We start from the raw sequence: 15,297 nt of genomic DNA, 5'->3' as shown, positions 1-15,297 counted from the left end.
CGTGCCCCAGTCTGGGAAGATCCCACATGCCGCGGAGCGGCTGGGCCCGTGAGCCATGGCCACTGAGCCTGCGTGTCCGGAGCCTGTGCTCCGCAACGGGAGAGGCCACAACAGTCAGAGGCCCGCATACAGCAAAAAAAAATAATAAATAAAAAATAAGAGAACAGAGGTAATAATCCCCACCATATCCTGCACGATACATCTGAAGTATCATGAGAAATCCTGGCAACATTTTAAAAGGGATTCAGTCAAACTGGAAGGTAATCAAGATGATGAATTAACTGAAACTCATGTAAAATGAACCAAAGCCCTGGGGATGTTTAAGCCAGAAAAGAGAAGACTTAGGAAAATGATTCTCAAACATTTTGGTCTCAAGACTCCTTTACACTCTTAAATATTATAGAACCCCAATGAGATTTTGCTTATATGAGATATACCTATAGATATTTATCATACAAGAAATTAAAATGGAGAGAAATTTAAACATAAACTTAGTCTAAAATAATAATAAATCGATTATATACTAATATAAATAACATTTTAAAAGTATATTTCAAAAACTAAAAATTTGAGAAGAGTAGCACTTTTGAAATCTCTAATGTCTAGCTTAATAGAAGACAGCTGAATTCTGACTTCTGTTCTTATATTCAAACTGTTGGCTAAGTTGTCTTGCTTACTATATATGAAGAGAACTCATCCCCGCACAGATATGTAATTAGAGGAGGGAGCAATATTTTAATAACCTTAATATTTTCATTCTCTCATTAAATCCATGGTTGGTTCTTGCACTTTAATTGAAAATTTTACCAGGACTTCCCTGGTGGTGCAGTGGTTAAGAATCCGTCTGCCAATGCAGGGGACATGGGTTCGATCCTGGCCCAGGAAGATCCCACATGCCACAGAGTGACTAAGCCTGTGCGCCACAACTACTGAGCTTGCGTTCTAGAGCCTGCAAGCCACAGCTACTGAAGCCCGTGTGCCACAACTGCTAAATTCCGCGAGCCTAGAGCCCGTGCTCCACAACGAGAAGCCACCACAATGAGAAGCCCACACACCGCCACGAAGAGTAGCCCCCGCCTGCCATAACTAGAGAAAGCCCGTGCACAGCAACGAAGAGCCTACGCAGCCAAAATAAATAAATAAATTTATTTAACAAAAAAAAAAAGAAAAAGAAAGTTTTACCCATTCATGATTTTATAACCATCATATGTTAGTTACGGAAAATACTGGTTCACAGAAGTATGCAGATCTTCCAAATGTTAACATATTTCATTACACAGTATTTTAAAAGTCACATTCATTAATATCACTACCAGTCCCATTAGAACAGTCCTTAAGTACTGGGAAGTTGTCGAGCTCATTCAGATCAGTGGCAGAATCAAGTTCTACAAAAATTCTAATTTTCACTCCAAAGCTTGAAGTTTATCATGGGCAACACTTCCTGTAAGTGACAGGTTTATTTCTGAAAAGATGTCTGCCACGTACTGAATACTGAATAACCATAATGTGTCTGTCATCTGTTATTGTTTTTTCACCTAAAAGGTGTTCCATGAAGAAAAGGACTAGGTTCAGTTTGCAAAGGCAACTCAACCATACAAGATTTTCCTTGATACAACTGTACTTCGGTATGCCGAAGAGTTTTACGCATACTTCTGTTTTGCTACATGGAACATAAAAAAGGTGTACATGCAGAATTGAGATTTTTAAAAATTAATAATTTTCACTGCTTCATCAAAGACATTAAGTGAAACTAGATTCTTTTTTAAGAAACCTCAAATGCAGGGAAGTGAAGGATACAATGACAGGTCGCACACTTAGGGCCACTGCCTTTATTTACACTAAGGTGCTAACAATTTTGCCACAGTTGCTTTTGTAACATACGTGTCAAAGTCAACACACTGAAAAGGGCAAATAAAGTCTTTGAATAATTATGAAAATAGTTTGACTCTGTGGACCTTCTATAAGGGTTTTGCTCCCTCGGCCCCCCACCACTCTTTGAGAACCACTGATTTAGGACCAAAGAGCTGTTTTCAAATATACAGAAAGCTATCACGTAGAAAATGGCATGCCCCATGTATTATTAGGGCAGATCTTTTTTTTTTTAATAAATTTATTTATTTATTTTTATTTTATTTTTGGCTGCATCGGGTCTTTGTTGCTGCGTGCGGGCTTTTCTCTGGTTGTGGTAAGCAGGGGATACTCTTCATTGTGGTGCACAGGCCTCTCACTGCAGTGGCTTCTCGTTGCGGAGCACAGGCTCTAGGCGCGTGGGCTCAGTAGTTGTGGCATGCAGGCTCAGTAGTTGTGGCTCTTGGGCTCTAGAGCGCAGGCTCAGTAGTTGTGGAGCACGGACTTAGTTGCTTGGCGGCATGTGGGATCTTCCCAGGCCAGGGATCGAATCCGTGTACCCCGCATTGGCAGGCAGATTCTTAACCACTGTGCCACCAGAGAAGCCCAAGGGCAGATCTTGAACCAATGGACATTATTTATAAAGAAACAGCTTAGCACCAAATTAAGAAACAACCTTTTCCCTTTAAAAAAACTGATGAACAGTAAAACCCACCCTTTATAGTGTACAGTTCTGTTTTTTTCTAACAAATGCATCACAAAAAATACCGGTTTTGACCAAAAAATCAACACAACAATCAAGATATAGAACAGTCCTCCATCACCCCCTAAAATTTTCTAATGCCCATTATAGTTAATTCCTCCTCCCACATCCAATCCTGAAAACCACTCATCAGTTTTTTGTTCCTAGAGTTTTGCCTGTTCTAAAATGTCAAATGAATGAAATCACACAGTATGTACGTAGCCTTGGAGTCTGGCTTCTTATTAGCATAAAGCATGCTAATAAGCATGCTAATAAGAAGCATGTTTGTTCCTAATCAGTGTGCAGAAATCCACTGACAGAGTGTTTCCAGTTACTGGAATTATTAATAAAGCTATTAAAAACATTTACATGCGGGATTTTGTGTAAACATAGATTTCATTTCACTTCGGTAAATATTCAGAAGTGAGACTACTGAATTATATGGTAAGCATATGTTTATAAAAAACTGCCACACTATTTTCCAAAATAGTTGTACCATTTTGCATTCCTATGAGAGTTCTAGTAGCTCTGCATCCTTGCTAGCATTTGGTATGGTCAGTTTTTTTAAGCCATTCAAATAAGTGTGTTGTGGGAGCTCATTGTAGTTTTAATATGCAATTTCATAATCACTAATGATGTTAAGCATCTTTTCATGCGTTTATTTCCCATCTGAGTATCTTCTGGGTAAAGTGTATGCTCATTTTTATTTAAGTTAATATCTTATTATTTAGTTATAAGTGATTTATTTTCAGATACAATTCCTTTATCAGATAACATGTTTGTCAAATATTTTCTCCCAACCTATGGCTTGTCTTTTCATTCTTTTAACAATGTCTTTCAAAGCAATTTGAAAGAAAATTTTATTTGTGAAGAAGTCCAACTTCATAATTTTTTAAAAAATAAATTATGCTTTGGTGTTATAGCTAAAAACTATTTAACCAAACCAAAGTTACAAAGATTTTCTCCTACATTTTCTTCTTCAAGTTTTACAATTTTCAGTTTTATATTTCAGACTATGAGTTTACATCTAGGGCTTTGAGTTAATTCTTAAGTATAGTGCAAGGTATGAATGAAGTTTTTTGTTATTTTTTGGTTTTTTGCATTTGGATATACAATTATTCCATCTTCATTTGTTTTTTTTTTTTGATATATTTTTTAAATTTTTATTTATTTATTTTTGGCTGTGTTGGGTCTTCGTTTCTGTGCGAGGGCTTTCTCTAGTTGCGGCGAGCAGGGGCCACTCTTCATCGCGATCCACGGGCCTCTCACTATCGCGTCCTCTCTTGTTGCGGAGCACAGGCTCCAGATGCGCAGACTCAGTAGTTGTGGCTCATAGGCCCAGTTGCTCCACGGCATGTGGGATCTTCCCAGACCAAGGCTCGAACCCGTGTCCCCTGCATTGGCAGGCAGATTCTCAACCACTGCGCCACCAGGGAAGCCCCTTCATTTGTTTTAAAGACTATTTTTTTCTACATAAGAAACACCATTCTAATAATTATGACTGATCAGTAACATAAAGAGCAGCCTCAAAAGAAATGAGAATCAGCTGGAAATTTTTAAAACAGAAGTTTAAGAACCAGTTGTTCAGTCCAATAAAAAAAGGGCAGAACATTAAATTATCCTTCCAACTCTCACTCTATGAAGTCCCGAGAGGAGCATGTCTTAGGGAAGACTTACAGGTCTTCTTCCCTCATGTTCTCAACCCTCACCCTCCAGCAGTTCAGCTTTTATCTAGTTTATTACTAACTGAATTCCCACATCAGATTTCTCCTGAATAAAATGTTAAACAATTTTTTAGATGAAAAACAACCTGATGAAGTAATATAACTAGGTAACATCTAAAGTTATCCTTTGGTTTTAAATTCCTAAGATCCATTTTCTAAAACTAGAATAACCACTGAAATTGGTCCCCAACTAAGTTTAGTCCATATGCTTAATCACTGGGCTTTAATAGGCATACCTGTATTAATTTTAAAAATATATTATATAACAGTGTTCAACAGAAATCATAATAGCTAGTTCCCTTACCTTCCAATTAAGATTCAAGCTTCTATCCAATTTCAGATACAAATATAACAGTAGTCTATAACAGTAGTGTTGAGTAATTAATAAAAATGGTATACTAAGTTAACAAATAGGTTTACCTTATATAATAGTGACATTAAAATGCTGTTTCCACATCTCCTTTTAAAACACTCACGAGGATTTACTTCACATTTTGAAATATTTTTATCATTAATGTTGATATATACATTTTTAGAATCATTTTTTGTTCAAAATGCAAGCATAATTAACTCCAATTGCTCAATATTTCTGGAAGTACCCTTCAGCCCCTGGTCTTGTCACTATGCTACTTATTAAACTCTCCATCCAACAGTGTGTAGGAACAAGAAGACATGAAACCCCTAGTGGCTATAACCCCTATGTTACCTATCTGATTACTTAATACTTTCATTTTAATATAAAACTAATTGAATGGCAAAAACTTAGGTTTGAAAATTACCTATGGGTTTCAGTTATCCATATTAAGTATCACTTCAAGAACTATGAATAGGGCTTCCATGGTGGCGCAGTGGTTGAGGGTCCGCCTGCCGATGCAGGGGACACGGGTTCGTGCCCCGGTCCAGGGGGATCCCGCGTGCCGTGGAGCAGCTGGGCCCGTGGGACATGGCCGCTGGGCCTGCGCGTCCAGAGCCTGTGCTCCGCAATGGGAGAAGCCACAGCAGTGAGAGGCCCGTGTACCGCAAAAAAAAAAAAGAACTATGAATAATTATACATAAGACTTCAACTGATTTCAACTGGACTATCACACTGACATTTTGACTACTATACTTCAAGGAAGACATAACAAAGCTAGGGAAAATCTAAAAAGGGCAACAAAATTCATTAAAACTATACAACTGATTTTAGGGGATATCATTAAAAACACAAAATTCAAAGCAGTCTGTATACCTCTCTGGTATGCTTCATAGTACCTTTCTAGAGCAATAGATTGCTGGCTGACTTATTCATTTTGCAAACTGAATAGTAAGAAAAGAACTTACAAGTGCTACTAACAAACTCTCTAAAATTTGAAACTTTATTATAGACAGTAAACCTCATAATACTGGAACAAGAAAGTAATCTCTTGGGGCTTAAAAGAGATGGTCATTGGAAAAGGTAAAATAATAGTACCCTCATTAATTAATGAACATGTGGCATGTGTAAATCCTCCTCCTCTCACACACACACCTGTCTCATTTCTCTTATACTTGACTAAGCAAGTGACATTTGGGTTTTTTGTTTGGTTTTTTGGGGGGGTTTTAGGCTGAGCCACGTGGCATGCAAGATCTTAGTTCCCCAACCAGGGACCGAACCTGGGCCCTCTGCAGTGGAAGCATGGAGTCCTAACCACTGGACCATCAAGGAACTCCCAGCAAGTGACATTTGATTAACACTTGATGAACAGGTAGATGGTACCTGGATGAAGAGCTAGGGAATTGGTAAAAAGCAGCTGGGCATAATTAACTGAAATCTGAATGCCCTGAAGCAGGAAAGAAGAACAGCAAGTTCCAGGCTTGCTGTGGCTGAAGCACAGAGTGTAAAAGACAGAAGCACAAGATAAACTTAGAAAGATAGGAGTTAAATCACACAAGACCTCAAAGGCCATGATAGGATTTTAATGATTACTCTCAGGTCAGTAAAAAACACCAAAGGATTTTACACAAAAGGATGACACAACCAGCATTTTAAAAAGACTATTCTGGTTATCTGTGGAAAGTGAATTAGAGGAAGATTGAAGTATCTATGGAGATCAATTAAGAAACAGGGCAGCAATCTAGGTGAAAAATGATGGTAGCCTTGACTAGGATGATGGCAAGGTCAGGAGGCAGATCTAAGAGATAATTTAAAGACAAAACCAAGCAGTCTTAGGCATAACCAGCCTTTCAAATTGTCTGTACTTATCTATTTATTTATCTATTTATATCTTTAATGGTGCAAACAGAAACTTAAGTGTGACCCATTATTTAAATTATGTTTACAGGTTGAAAATTAAGTGACAAAAGAATGTACAATTAGAAAGAGAGTAGTCAAGAAACATACCCGTATATCTGATAATTGTAAACCAGCTATAAAATGAAAAGCATGTTTATATGATTACACATTTTTACTAGAAGTCTTAGAAACTTTACAAAATTTATGCCATTGTACAATATAGGTATAAATAACAAGTTGCATCTAAAGTAACACCACACACTGAAAAATTCTATAAGTGATGATGACCAAAATTCTATCTGCTGCTGATTAACAGAAGAACCTTACTCATGTATTGTTAGTTGTAATCTCTCATGCATAATGCAGAAATAGGATGTGTGTGTGTACACACACATATATACACACAGTAACAATTACAATAATTGGCTCCAGAAAACCCAATATACTTAATTTTAGATAGTACTGGTAAGTTCTTACAACTTAAATAGGAGTGTAACTGAGAAAATTAAAAATAATATATTCATTACAAAAATAAAAATATTGATTTCTACTTATAAATGCCACAAAAATGGAAGCCTTTTGTAATTTTAATGTTTGTATATATTTGTGTAAAATGCTTAACACAAATTATCTTTTTGTAATGATTATTTCTTCTTAAAATTTATATACACTTTTCCTAGAAGAACCCAGAACACCATCTGAAAAATCTGTTATACAAAAATAACCCTGAAGGCAGAATCCTAGCAGTGTATAGTAGAGAATTCTTACCAATTTTTCATCAACCGTTATGAGTTGCGTGTCTCGAGTTTGGTCCTGTGCCAACCTCCATGTGGAAGTGCTCAGCGACCTGCAGTGAAAGACTTTAAGTTAAAAAGTGATCCATGCAATGAGAAAAGAGAGGCAGACAAATCTTACAGAAACCAGCTACTTTAACAGTATCTGTCTTATAAAACAAAAAGAATAGAAAGAAATAGAAGAGGGCACAAAAATCCTTTTTCTCCCCAATTAGTTCTGTCTGCTGAGTTTCTGGCAGACTCTCACTTGACAGTTCACAACAGGCTGTACTTTATGGCAGTCTATAGGCTCTCTGTCATAGAAGGGCCGCCAGTGACAAGAACTGTTCTGCTCTCTATGAATGCACACTGGCTAGTTTGTCATTACAAGGAAGAAAAATGCAAAGCTATATCAACACTTCTGGAATGCTGATTCCTAAATGATGGCATCAGAAAGAAAAAGAAAAATCTCCATCATATTCTTAATGGACTAAAGTAAAAGTTGTAGAATTTAATTACATAATGGTAACAAAAAGTTCCTTCACTCTAATTTCAAAACAAAAGTTTAAATAGGAATGATTTGCATGATCATTTAAACCAATGTTATTAGTTTAATCCTGTGACCCATTCACAGAATTGAATAAAGTCTGAATAGCTGAAATAGAAATATTAAGTCAGAAATAAAATCAGCACAGAATCTAACTCCTTTGTATTAGCATGGTCCCACTCTCACCCCAAGGAAATTATGAAAAGCTAACAGATTTTTTTTATTTCATGTACACACTGTAGTTTATACTAATGAATGCAATAGCCATCGATGATTGTGACAATTTAGCATTTTAGAATTTTCCAAAATATTAAACCATCCTATGTAGATTTCTCTTTAGAAAGTAAGTTAGTATACACAATTGACTTGAGTTTCCAAACCAACTGAATAGAGTATTCAATTCTTTTATTTAATGCAATATAATCAGCAATAATTCATGCAAAACTTCATGCCAAATGTTCAACTTTCAACAGCTACATTGTACACAGCTTTATAGAAAATCTACCTACTAGTAACGTAAAGATAACTCATAATACAAAAGGCTTTGTTTCATGAACATATATTTTTTTAAAATATCAATTATTTCCCCTAATTAATACAATCCATTATCACTATAAATACCTTGCTCAGAAATCTATCCATACAAAATACACCTACATGGATATTATTTTAAATTATTTATACAAACAGTTAAAATATATGTTCTAGTTATTATAATACTAAAGAAGTATAATTAAGTACCTTTTAAAATCTATTTACTCTGGAAATCACTAAGAGCAATAATATGACAATAAGAACATTTTGAGTATTTATAAATAAATCCATATATTGCAAGAAAAAAGTGAGGCAATGATAAGGGAACTCAGGAAAACTTGAAATATTAGAAGTATTAGTAAATGTAGGGACTTCCCTTGTGGTCCAGTGGGTAAGAATCTGCCTTCCAATGCAGGGGACGCGGCTTCGATCCCTGGTCGGGGAACTAAGATCCCACATACCGCAGGGCAACTAAGCCCACACACCACAACTATAAGCCCACGTGCTCTAGAGCCAGTGGGCCACAACTACTGAGTTCACACACCACAACTAGAGAGCCCACGCACCACAACTACTGAGCCTGCGTGCTCTAGAGCCCCCATGCCACACACAGAGACCACACACCACAACGAAAGATCCCTCATGCCACAACTAAGACCCGACACAGCCGAATAAATAAATATTTTAAAAGGAAAAGAAAATATAGCTATATTTCAAGAAAATGGAACTACCTAATTCCTCTAATGAATAGAAGTGTTAGATCAAAATAGTGGAAATTAGATTAAAACTCTGTAATCCACGAACTGTGTAATTTAAAATTATACAGTAGGTTTGACTGATTTAAACAATTTTCTTTTAAATTGTATGTTAAAATCTTATTGTACATTAGTTGTAACCCAAAGTAAATTTTTTAAAATGTTAAAGTATATATACTTTAATGGTAGATATATTTTAATAATTTTAGATTGATCTCCAACTAATCACAAGAATGAAGCTGTATGTCATTTTCTGTAAACAGATAACTATTATAAACAAATACACAGATGAAAAATTATGCTTATATTTTTATCAGCCTGTATGTAAAAGGCAACACAATAAAAGACAAAAGATGTTAAGTAAAATAATATTACCAGAAGAGTTAAAAATAAAAATAGGGCTTCCCTGGTGGCGCAGTGGTTGGGAATCTGCCTGCCAATGCAGGGGACACGGGTTCGAGCCCTGGTCTGGGAAGATCCCACATGCTGCGGAGCGGCTGGGCCTGTGAGCCATGGCCACTGAGCCTGCGCGTCCAGAGCCTATGCTCCGCAATGGGAGAGGCCACAACAGTGAGAGGCTCGCGCACCGCCCGTGCGCCGCAACTGGAGAAAGCCCACGCACAGAAACGAAGACCTAACACAGCCAAAAATAAATAAATAAATAAATAATTTTTAAAAATAAAATAAAAATTTTTTGTAAGAAAAAGATAGGCTAGAATGCAAAGAAATTATAAGTAGAAATTCTTATTTATTATTTGAAACAATATATTCACATATAATTTATTTCAGAAAAATTTGCCTAAGTAAAAAACACATAATGTATATATGTATACGTATATATATGTGCATATGGGTTATATATATTAAGTCATGTGCTAAGTAGCTATTCCTGAAACACAGAGACAGCAATTCTTAAAAAACAAACCTCAGATGTGGAGAAAAATTTTCCTCCAATTCTAGATAGTTAAGGTAGCAACAGAGATCTAGAGTCAATTACAAACACAGCATTTAATTAATTATACCTACAAAATATAATCTACAGTTAATTTTAGATTAAATATGAACTATATAGCAAATATCTTTTTGTTTATTAGCCTGTAAAGAACACCACAACAGTGAAGTGGAAGAAGTAAAGAAAATATTTTTAGTCATATTAGAGTATAAAAACGTTACTAAACAAAATATAAAACCTAGAAAGCATAAAGTAAAAAATGACAGAAGCTACTACAAAAAAACTTCTAAACCAAAATAGTATAAATTAAGAATAAGACAGGTAGGGCTTCCCTGGTGGCGCAGTGGTTGAGCGTCCGCCTGCCGATGCAGGGGACACGTGTTCGTGCCCCGGTCCGGGAAGATCCCACATGCCACAGAGCGGCTGGGCCCGTGAGCCATGGCCGCTGAGCCTGCGCATCCGGAGCCTATGCTCCGCAACGGGAGAGGCCACGATAGTGAGAGGCCCACGTACCACACAAAAAAATAATAATAATAATAAGGTAACAAACAAGAAATCTTTACAACACAAAACAGTAAAGGATCAATATCCAAAATAGGTAGGGAATTCTCTGGCGGTCCAGTGGTTAGGATTCAGTGCTTTCACGGCTGGGGTCCCAGGTTTTATCCCACAAGCTGTGCAACAGGGCTAAAAAAAAAAAAGTAAAAGAGCTCCTACAAATCGGTACACAGGAATAATGAGTTTCAAAGGAGGAAGTCAAACAAGAAAAAAACAAACAACCCAATTACAAATGGAAAAAGAATTTGAAGCCACATTTATCTAAAGATCTACAAATAACCAATAAGCACATGAAAAGATGCTCAACATTACTAATCACTAGGGAAATGCAAGTCAAACCTACAATGAGATATCACTTCATACCCATTAGGATGGTTAGGAAAAAATAAGCATTGGTGGAATATGGAGAAATTGGAACCCTTCTGCATTGCTGGTGGGAATGTAAAATGCAGTTGCTGTGGAAAACAGTATGGCAATTCCTAAAAAAACTAAACAGAATTAACATGTGATCCAGCAATTCCACTTATGGGTATATACCCAAAATAACTGAAAGGAGGGACTCAAACAGATATGTGTAATATTCATAGCAGCATTATTAGCAACAGCCAACAGTCAAATATTAATAATCATATTTTATTGGGCCATGTATCATAATACTAGGAAGTTAAGTGTACATACAGAAATGACTAATATGTAATGATTAGTAAATAAATGGTAATTTTATCTTGCTATTTAGTTCCCCTTTTTTTTTTGGCTGCATTGGGTCTTAGTTGGAGCACACAGGATCTTCATTGAGCGTGCGGGATCTCTTGTCTCCACACACAGGCTCTTCGTTATGGCACACAGGCTTCTCTCTAGTTGTGGTGTGCGGGTTTTCTCTTCTCTAGTTGCAGTGTGCAGGCTCCAGGGCACATGGGCTCTGTAGTTTGCAGCACGTGGGCTCTCTCATTGAGGCGCACGAGCTCAGTAGTTGTGGCGCACGAGCTTAGTTGCCCTGTGGCATGTGGGATCTTAATTCCCAGACCAGGGATCAAACCCATGTCCCCTGCATTGGAAGGTGGATTCTTTACCACTGGACCACCAGGGAAGTCCCTAGTACCCATTTTTGAGAAACTTAAAAATTTTGTTTGCTTCATGAACTTGCCTTGCTATCTACCCATTTGTTTTAACTGGTCTGTTCACATTTCCAAGTTTCTTAAGTGTCAATCTTAATTCTGAGCCCAAAGGGCTGTGACTGTTACTAATCAATTATTATTAGAGTATACAAACAATTTATTCTATTTAGTTTTTTTGTATAAGTTTCCTGTAAGACAATGAGGTATCCTGGAAATGGATATTAAGAGATCTTATTTCTAACTCTGAATTTTACTACTTACTGTTGTGTCTATGAGCAAATCACTTAACGTCTCTGCATCTCGATTTCATTTTTGTAAATGTGTAAAATGAGGACTTGTTCCTCTCTTCTTTTTCTACTGAGGAGTCTATGTGATTCTAATAAGTGGAACTGATTATAGTTCTAGTTTGTTTTAATAATTCCCTATGAAAATGCTATGGAATAACTACTCAACTCATAATCTGATTTTCTTTAAAAATCTAAGGAGTTACAACTTTCAAAAGCATATACACATTTGTTTATCCATTAATTTCATGATGAACATTTGGGTTGTTTCTGCTAAAGATATTCACGTGCAGTTTTTGTGAGGACATAAGTTTGCAACTCTTTGGGTAAATACCTAGGAACACAACTCATGGCTTATATGTTAAGACTATGCTTAGCTTTGTAAAAAACTGCCACACTGTCTCCCAAAGTGGGTGTTCCATTTTGCATTCCCACCAGCAATAAATGAGTCTTCCTGTTCTCTTCATTCTCACAAGTGTTTGGTGTTGTCAGTTTCTTGGATTTTACCTATTTTAATAGGTGTGTAGTGGCATCTCATTGTTGTTTTAATTTTCAATTCCCTAATGACATATGATGTTGAGGCACCTTTTCATATGCTTATTTTCCATTTACATATCTTTGGTGAGGTATCTGTTCAGATCTTTTGCCTATTTTTAAATTGAATTTTTTTTCCTTATTGTTGAATTTTGAATTCTTTGTATATTGTAGATAAAAATTATTTATCAGATGTGTTTCGCAAATATTGTCTCCATCTCTGTGCTTTTCTTTCTCTTAAAGTGTCTTTCAAAGAGCAGAAGCTTTTAATTTTAATGAAGTCCAACTCATCTATATTTTTCTTTCATGGATGGTGTTTTTGATGTTGTATCTAAAAACTCAGCCCCAAACCAAGGTACCTAGATTTTCTCTTATGTTATGTTCTAGAAGTTTGATAGTTTTGCTTCTTACATTTAGATCCATGATCCATTTTGAGTTAATTTTCGTGAAAGGTGTAAGGTCAATGTGTAGATTCTTTTTTTTTTTGGCATGTGGTTATGTTCCAGTTCCACTTATTAAAAAGATTATCTTTTCTCCACTGGATTGCCTTTGCTCCTTCCTCCAAGATCAGTTACCTATCTTTGACTAGTCTATTTCTGGACTATCAATTCTACCCATTGATTTATTTGCTGATCACTGTGTTGATTATTGCAGCTGTATACTAAATCTTGAAGTCAGTTAGTGTCAGTCCTCTTTGTTATTCTTCTTCACTATTATATTGAATATTTTGAGTCTTTTGCCTTCCGGTATATAATCAGTTTCTTGACATCCACAAAGTAGCTTGCTGGGGTTTTGATTGGAACTGTGCTGAATCTATACATCAAGTTGGGAGGAAATGACATTTTAACAATATTGAATCTTCCTATCCATGTATATTTATTAGGATCTTCTTTGGTTTTTTTTCATCAAAGTTTTGTGGTTTTCTACATAGACGTCTTACAAATACTTTTTTAATACTTCAAAATATACTCTTCAAAAAGTCTTAATGGTGAAAAGATAAAAAGAAATCATTTGCAGTAAAAATAGTATCTGAATAAGAATCATATTGCTGACTCCAAGTACTAACACTATTCTCCTCCTGAAGCAAATTAACTTTATCAACTAAGAATAGTAAAACTCCCATATTATTGTAGCAGTTTGAAAACATGGCTCCAAATTCCTTTGACACTCCTCCTTCCCATGAGGGGCTGGAGGTCTATGTTCCCTATTCCTAGAATCTAGTCCTGTGACACCTTGATCAATATAATATGGAAGTGAGGCTATGCATATTTCCAGGCTCAGACCTTAAAAAGCTAACAGTTTCCACTTCTTGTCTCTTAGAACATTGTTTCTTGGGATATTCTCTCTTGGAACCCAGCCACCATGTTGTGAGGAAGTCCAGCCTGCCCCACAAAAACCCATGTGAAGAGGAATCAACAGCCAATACCACTTTGCTAGCCAAGTGGGCGAGCTATTAGACATGATCCTCTAGCCCAAGTTGAGCCATTCCAGCAGACACCACCTGCAGCAGAGATAAGCTTCCCTGCCAAGCCCTGCCCAAATTTCAGATTTCTGAGTAAAACAAATGACTGTTGCTGTTTCAAGCAAATGAATATTGGGGTACTTTGTGTTCAACTATAGATAAACAAAAACATCCTTACAAATAACTGAATATGGTTTTAAAAACATTAAAATTAAACCAGTAACTTCTATGGACCAGAAATGATCTGCTGGACTTATAGATAAAGTAAAATTCCTAATCCTATAAAAATTATTAATGAATCAATGAATTCTCAGCCTTTTGACTAAAACCAATTATGCTTGTTGTCAATTTACCGCAAACTGAATTAACCCAAATTCACATTAAATCAGAAAGTGTTCAGTTCCATACTAAAACATAAGGAAATATTACTAAAAGTTCTAGCAGAAATAATAAGGTAATAACATATCCATATACTTTGTGCCACAATAACTATCTCAGGCTTAAAATATGTTGATATTTGGGTCAGTCACCTTCAAGTTGATGATCTTAAAGCTCTTCAAAATCTTGAATCTATAGAGAAAATTTAAACTGTCTTCATCATACTGTACTCACTAGATGGAAGCAAGAAAGAATGAATTGTTAACAGAAAAAATAAAAATGGGAGGTCAAGGGCTTCCCTGGTGGCACAGCAGTTAAGAATCCACCTGCCAATGCAGGGGACACGAGTTTGAGCCCTAGTCCAGGAAGATCCCACATGCCATGGAGCAGCTAAGGCCACGCGCCACAACTACTGAGCCCACGTGCCACAACTACTGAAGCCCATGCACCTAGAGCCCGTGCTCCACGAGAGAAGCTACTGTAATGAGAAGCCCTCGCACCGCAACGAAGAGTAGCCCCCACCTGCCGCAACTAGAGAAAGCCTGTGTGCAGCAATGAAGACCCAATGCAGCCTAAATAAATAAATAAATAATTTTTTAAAAAGGAAAAAGATGGGAGGTCAGGAGACCATCTTAATATTCTGGGAAAATATGTAGAGTAAAAGGAAAGGCAAAGATCCTATAAATTTGGTTAATGCAGTGGAAATAACAGTGATGACAGTTTATAATCTATTCACAAATTAGTTATTTAATTCTAAATCAAATTTATTGCAATAATTTTTAATCTTTACATAAGTACTTAATATTATCTTAAAATGTTCAACTGGTCAAGTCAGTAAAA

At 36.3% G+C, this 15,297-nt stretch overlaps 1 protein-coding gene across 3 annotated transcripts in view; it reads right to left on the bottom strand.

Moving 5' to 3' along the window:
* The window catches only part of NDUFS4 (NADH:ubiquinone oxidoreductase subunit S4), a 119,393-nt gene that overhangs the window by 65,120 nt on the left and 38,976 nt on the right, over window positions 1-15,297 (bottom strand). For all 3 annotated transcript variants that reach the window (XM_082652185.1, XM_082652186.1, XM_082652184.1), the window contains exon 2: window positions 7,334-7,412. In XM_082652185.1, the coding sequence (XP_082508311.1) occupies window positions 7,334-7,412 (79 nt within the window). The remainder of the gene's footprint in view (window positions 1-7,333; window positions 7,413-15,297) is intronic.

Source organism: Grampus griseus (genome assembly GCF_964374135.1).
Source record: "Grampus griseus genome assembly, chromosome: 3".
In the NCBI taxonomy this organism is placed as follows: domain Eukaryota; kingdom Metazoa; phylum Chordata; class Mammalia; order Artiodactyla; family Delphinidae; genus Grampus; species Grampus griseus.
This window is presented reverse-complemented; position numbering and strand designations above follow the sequence as displayed.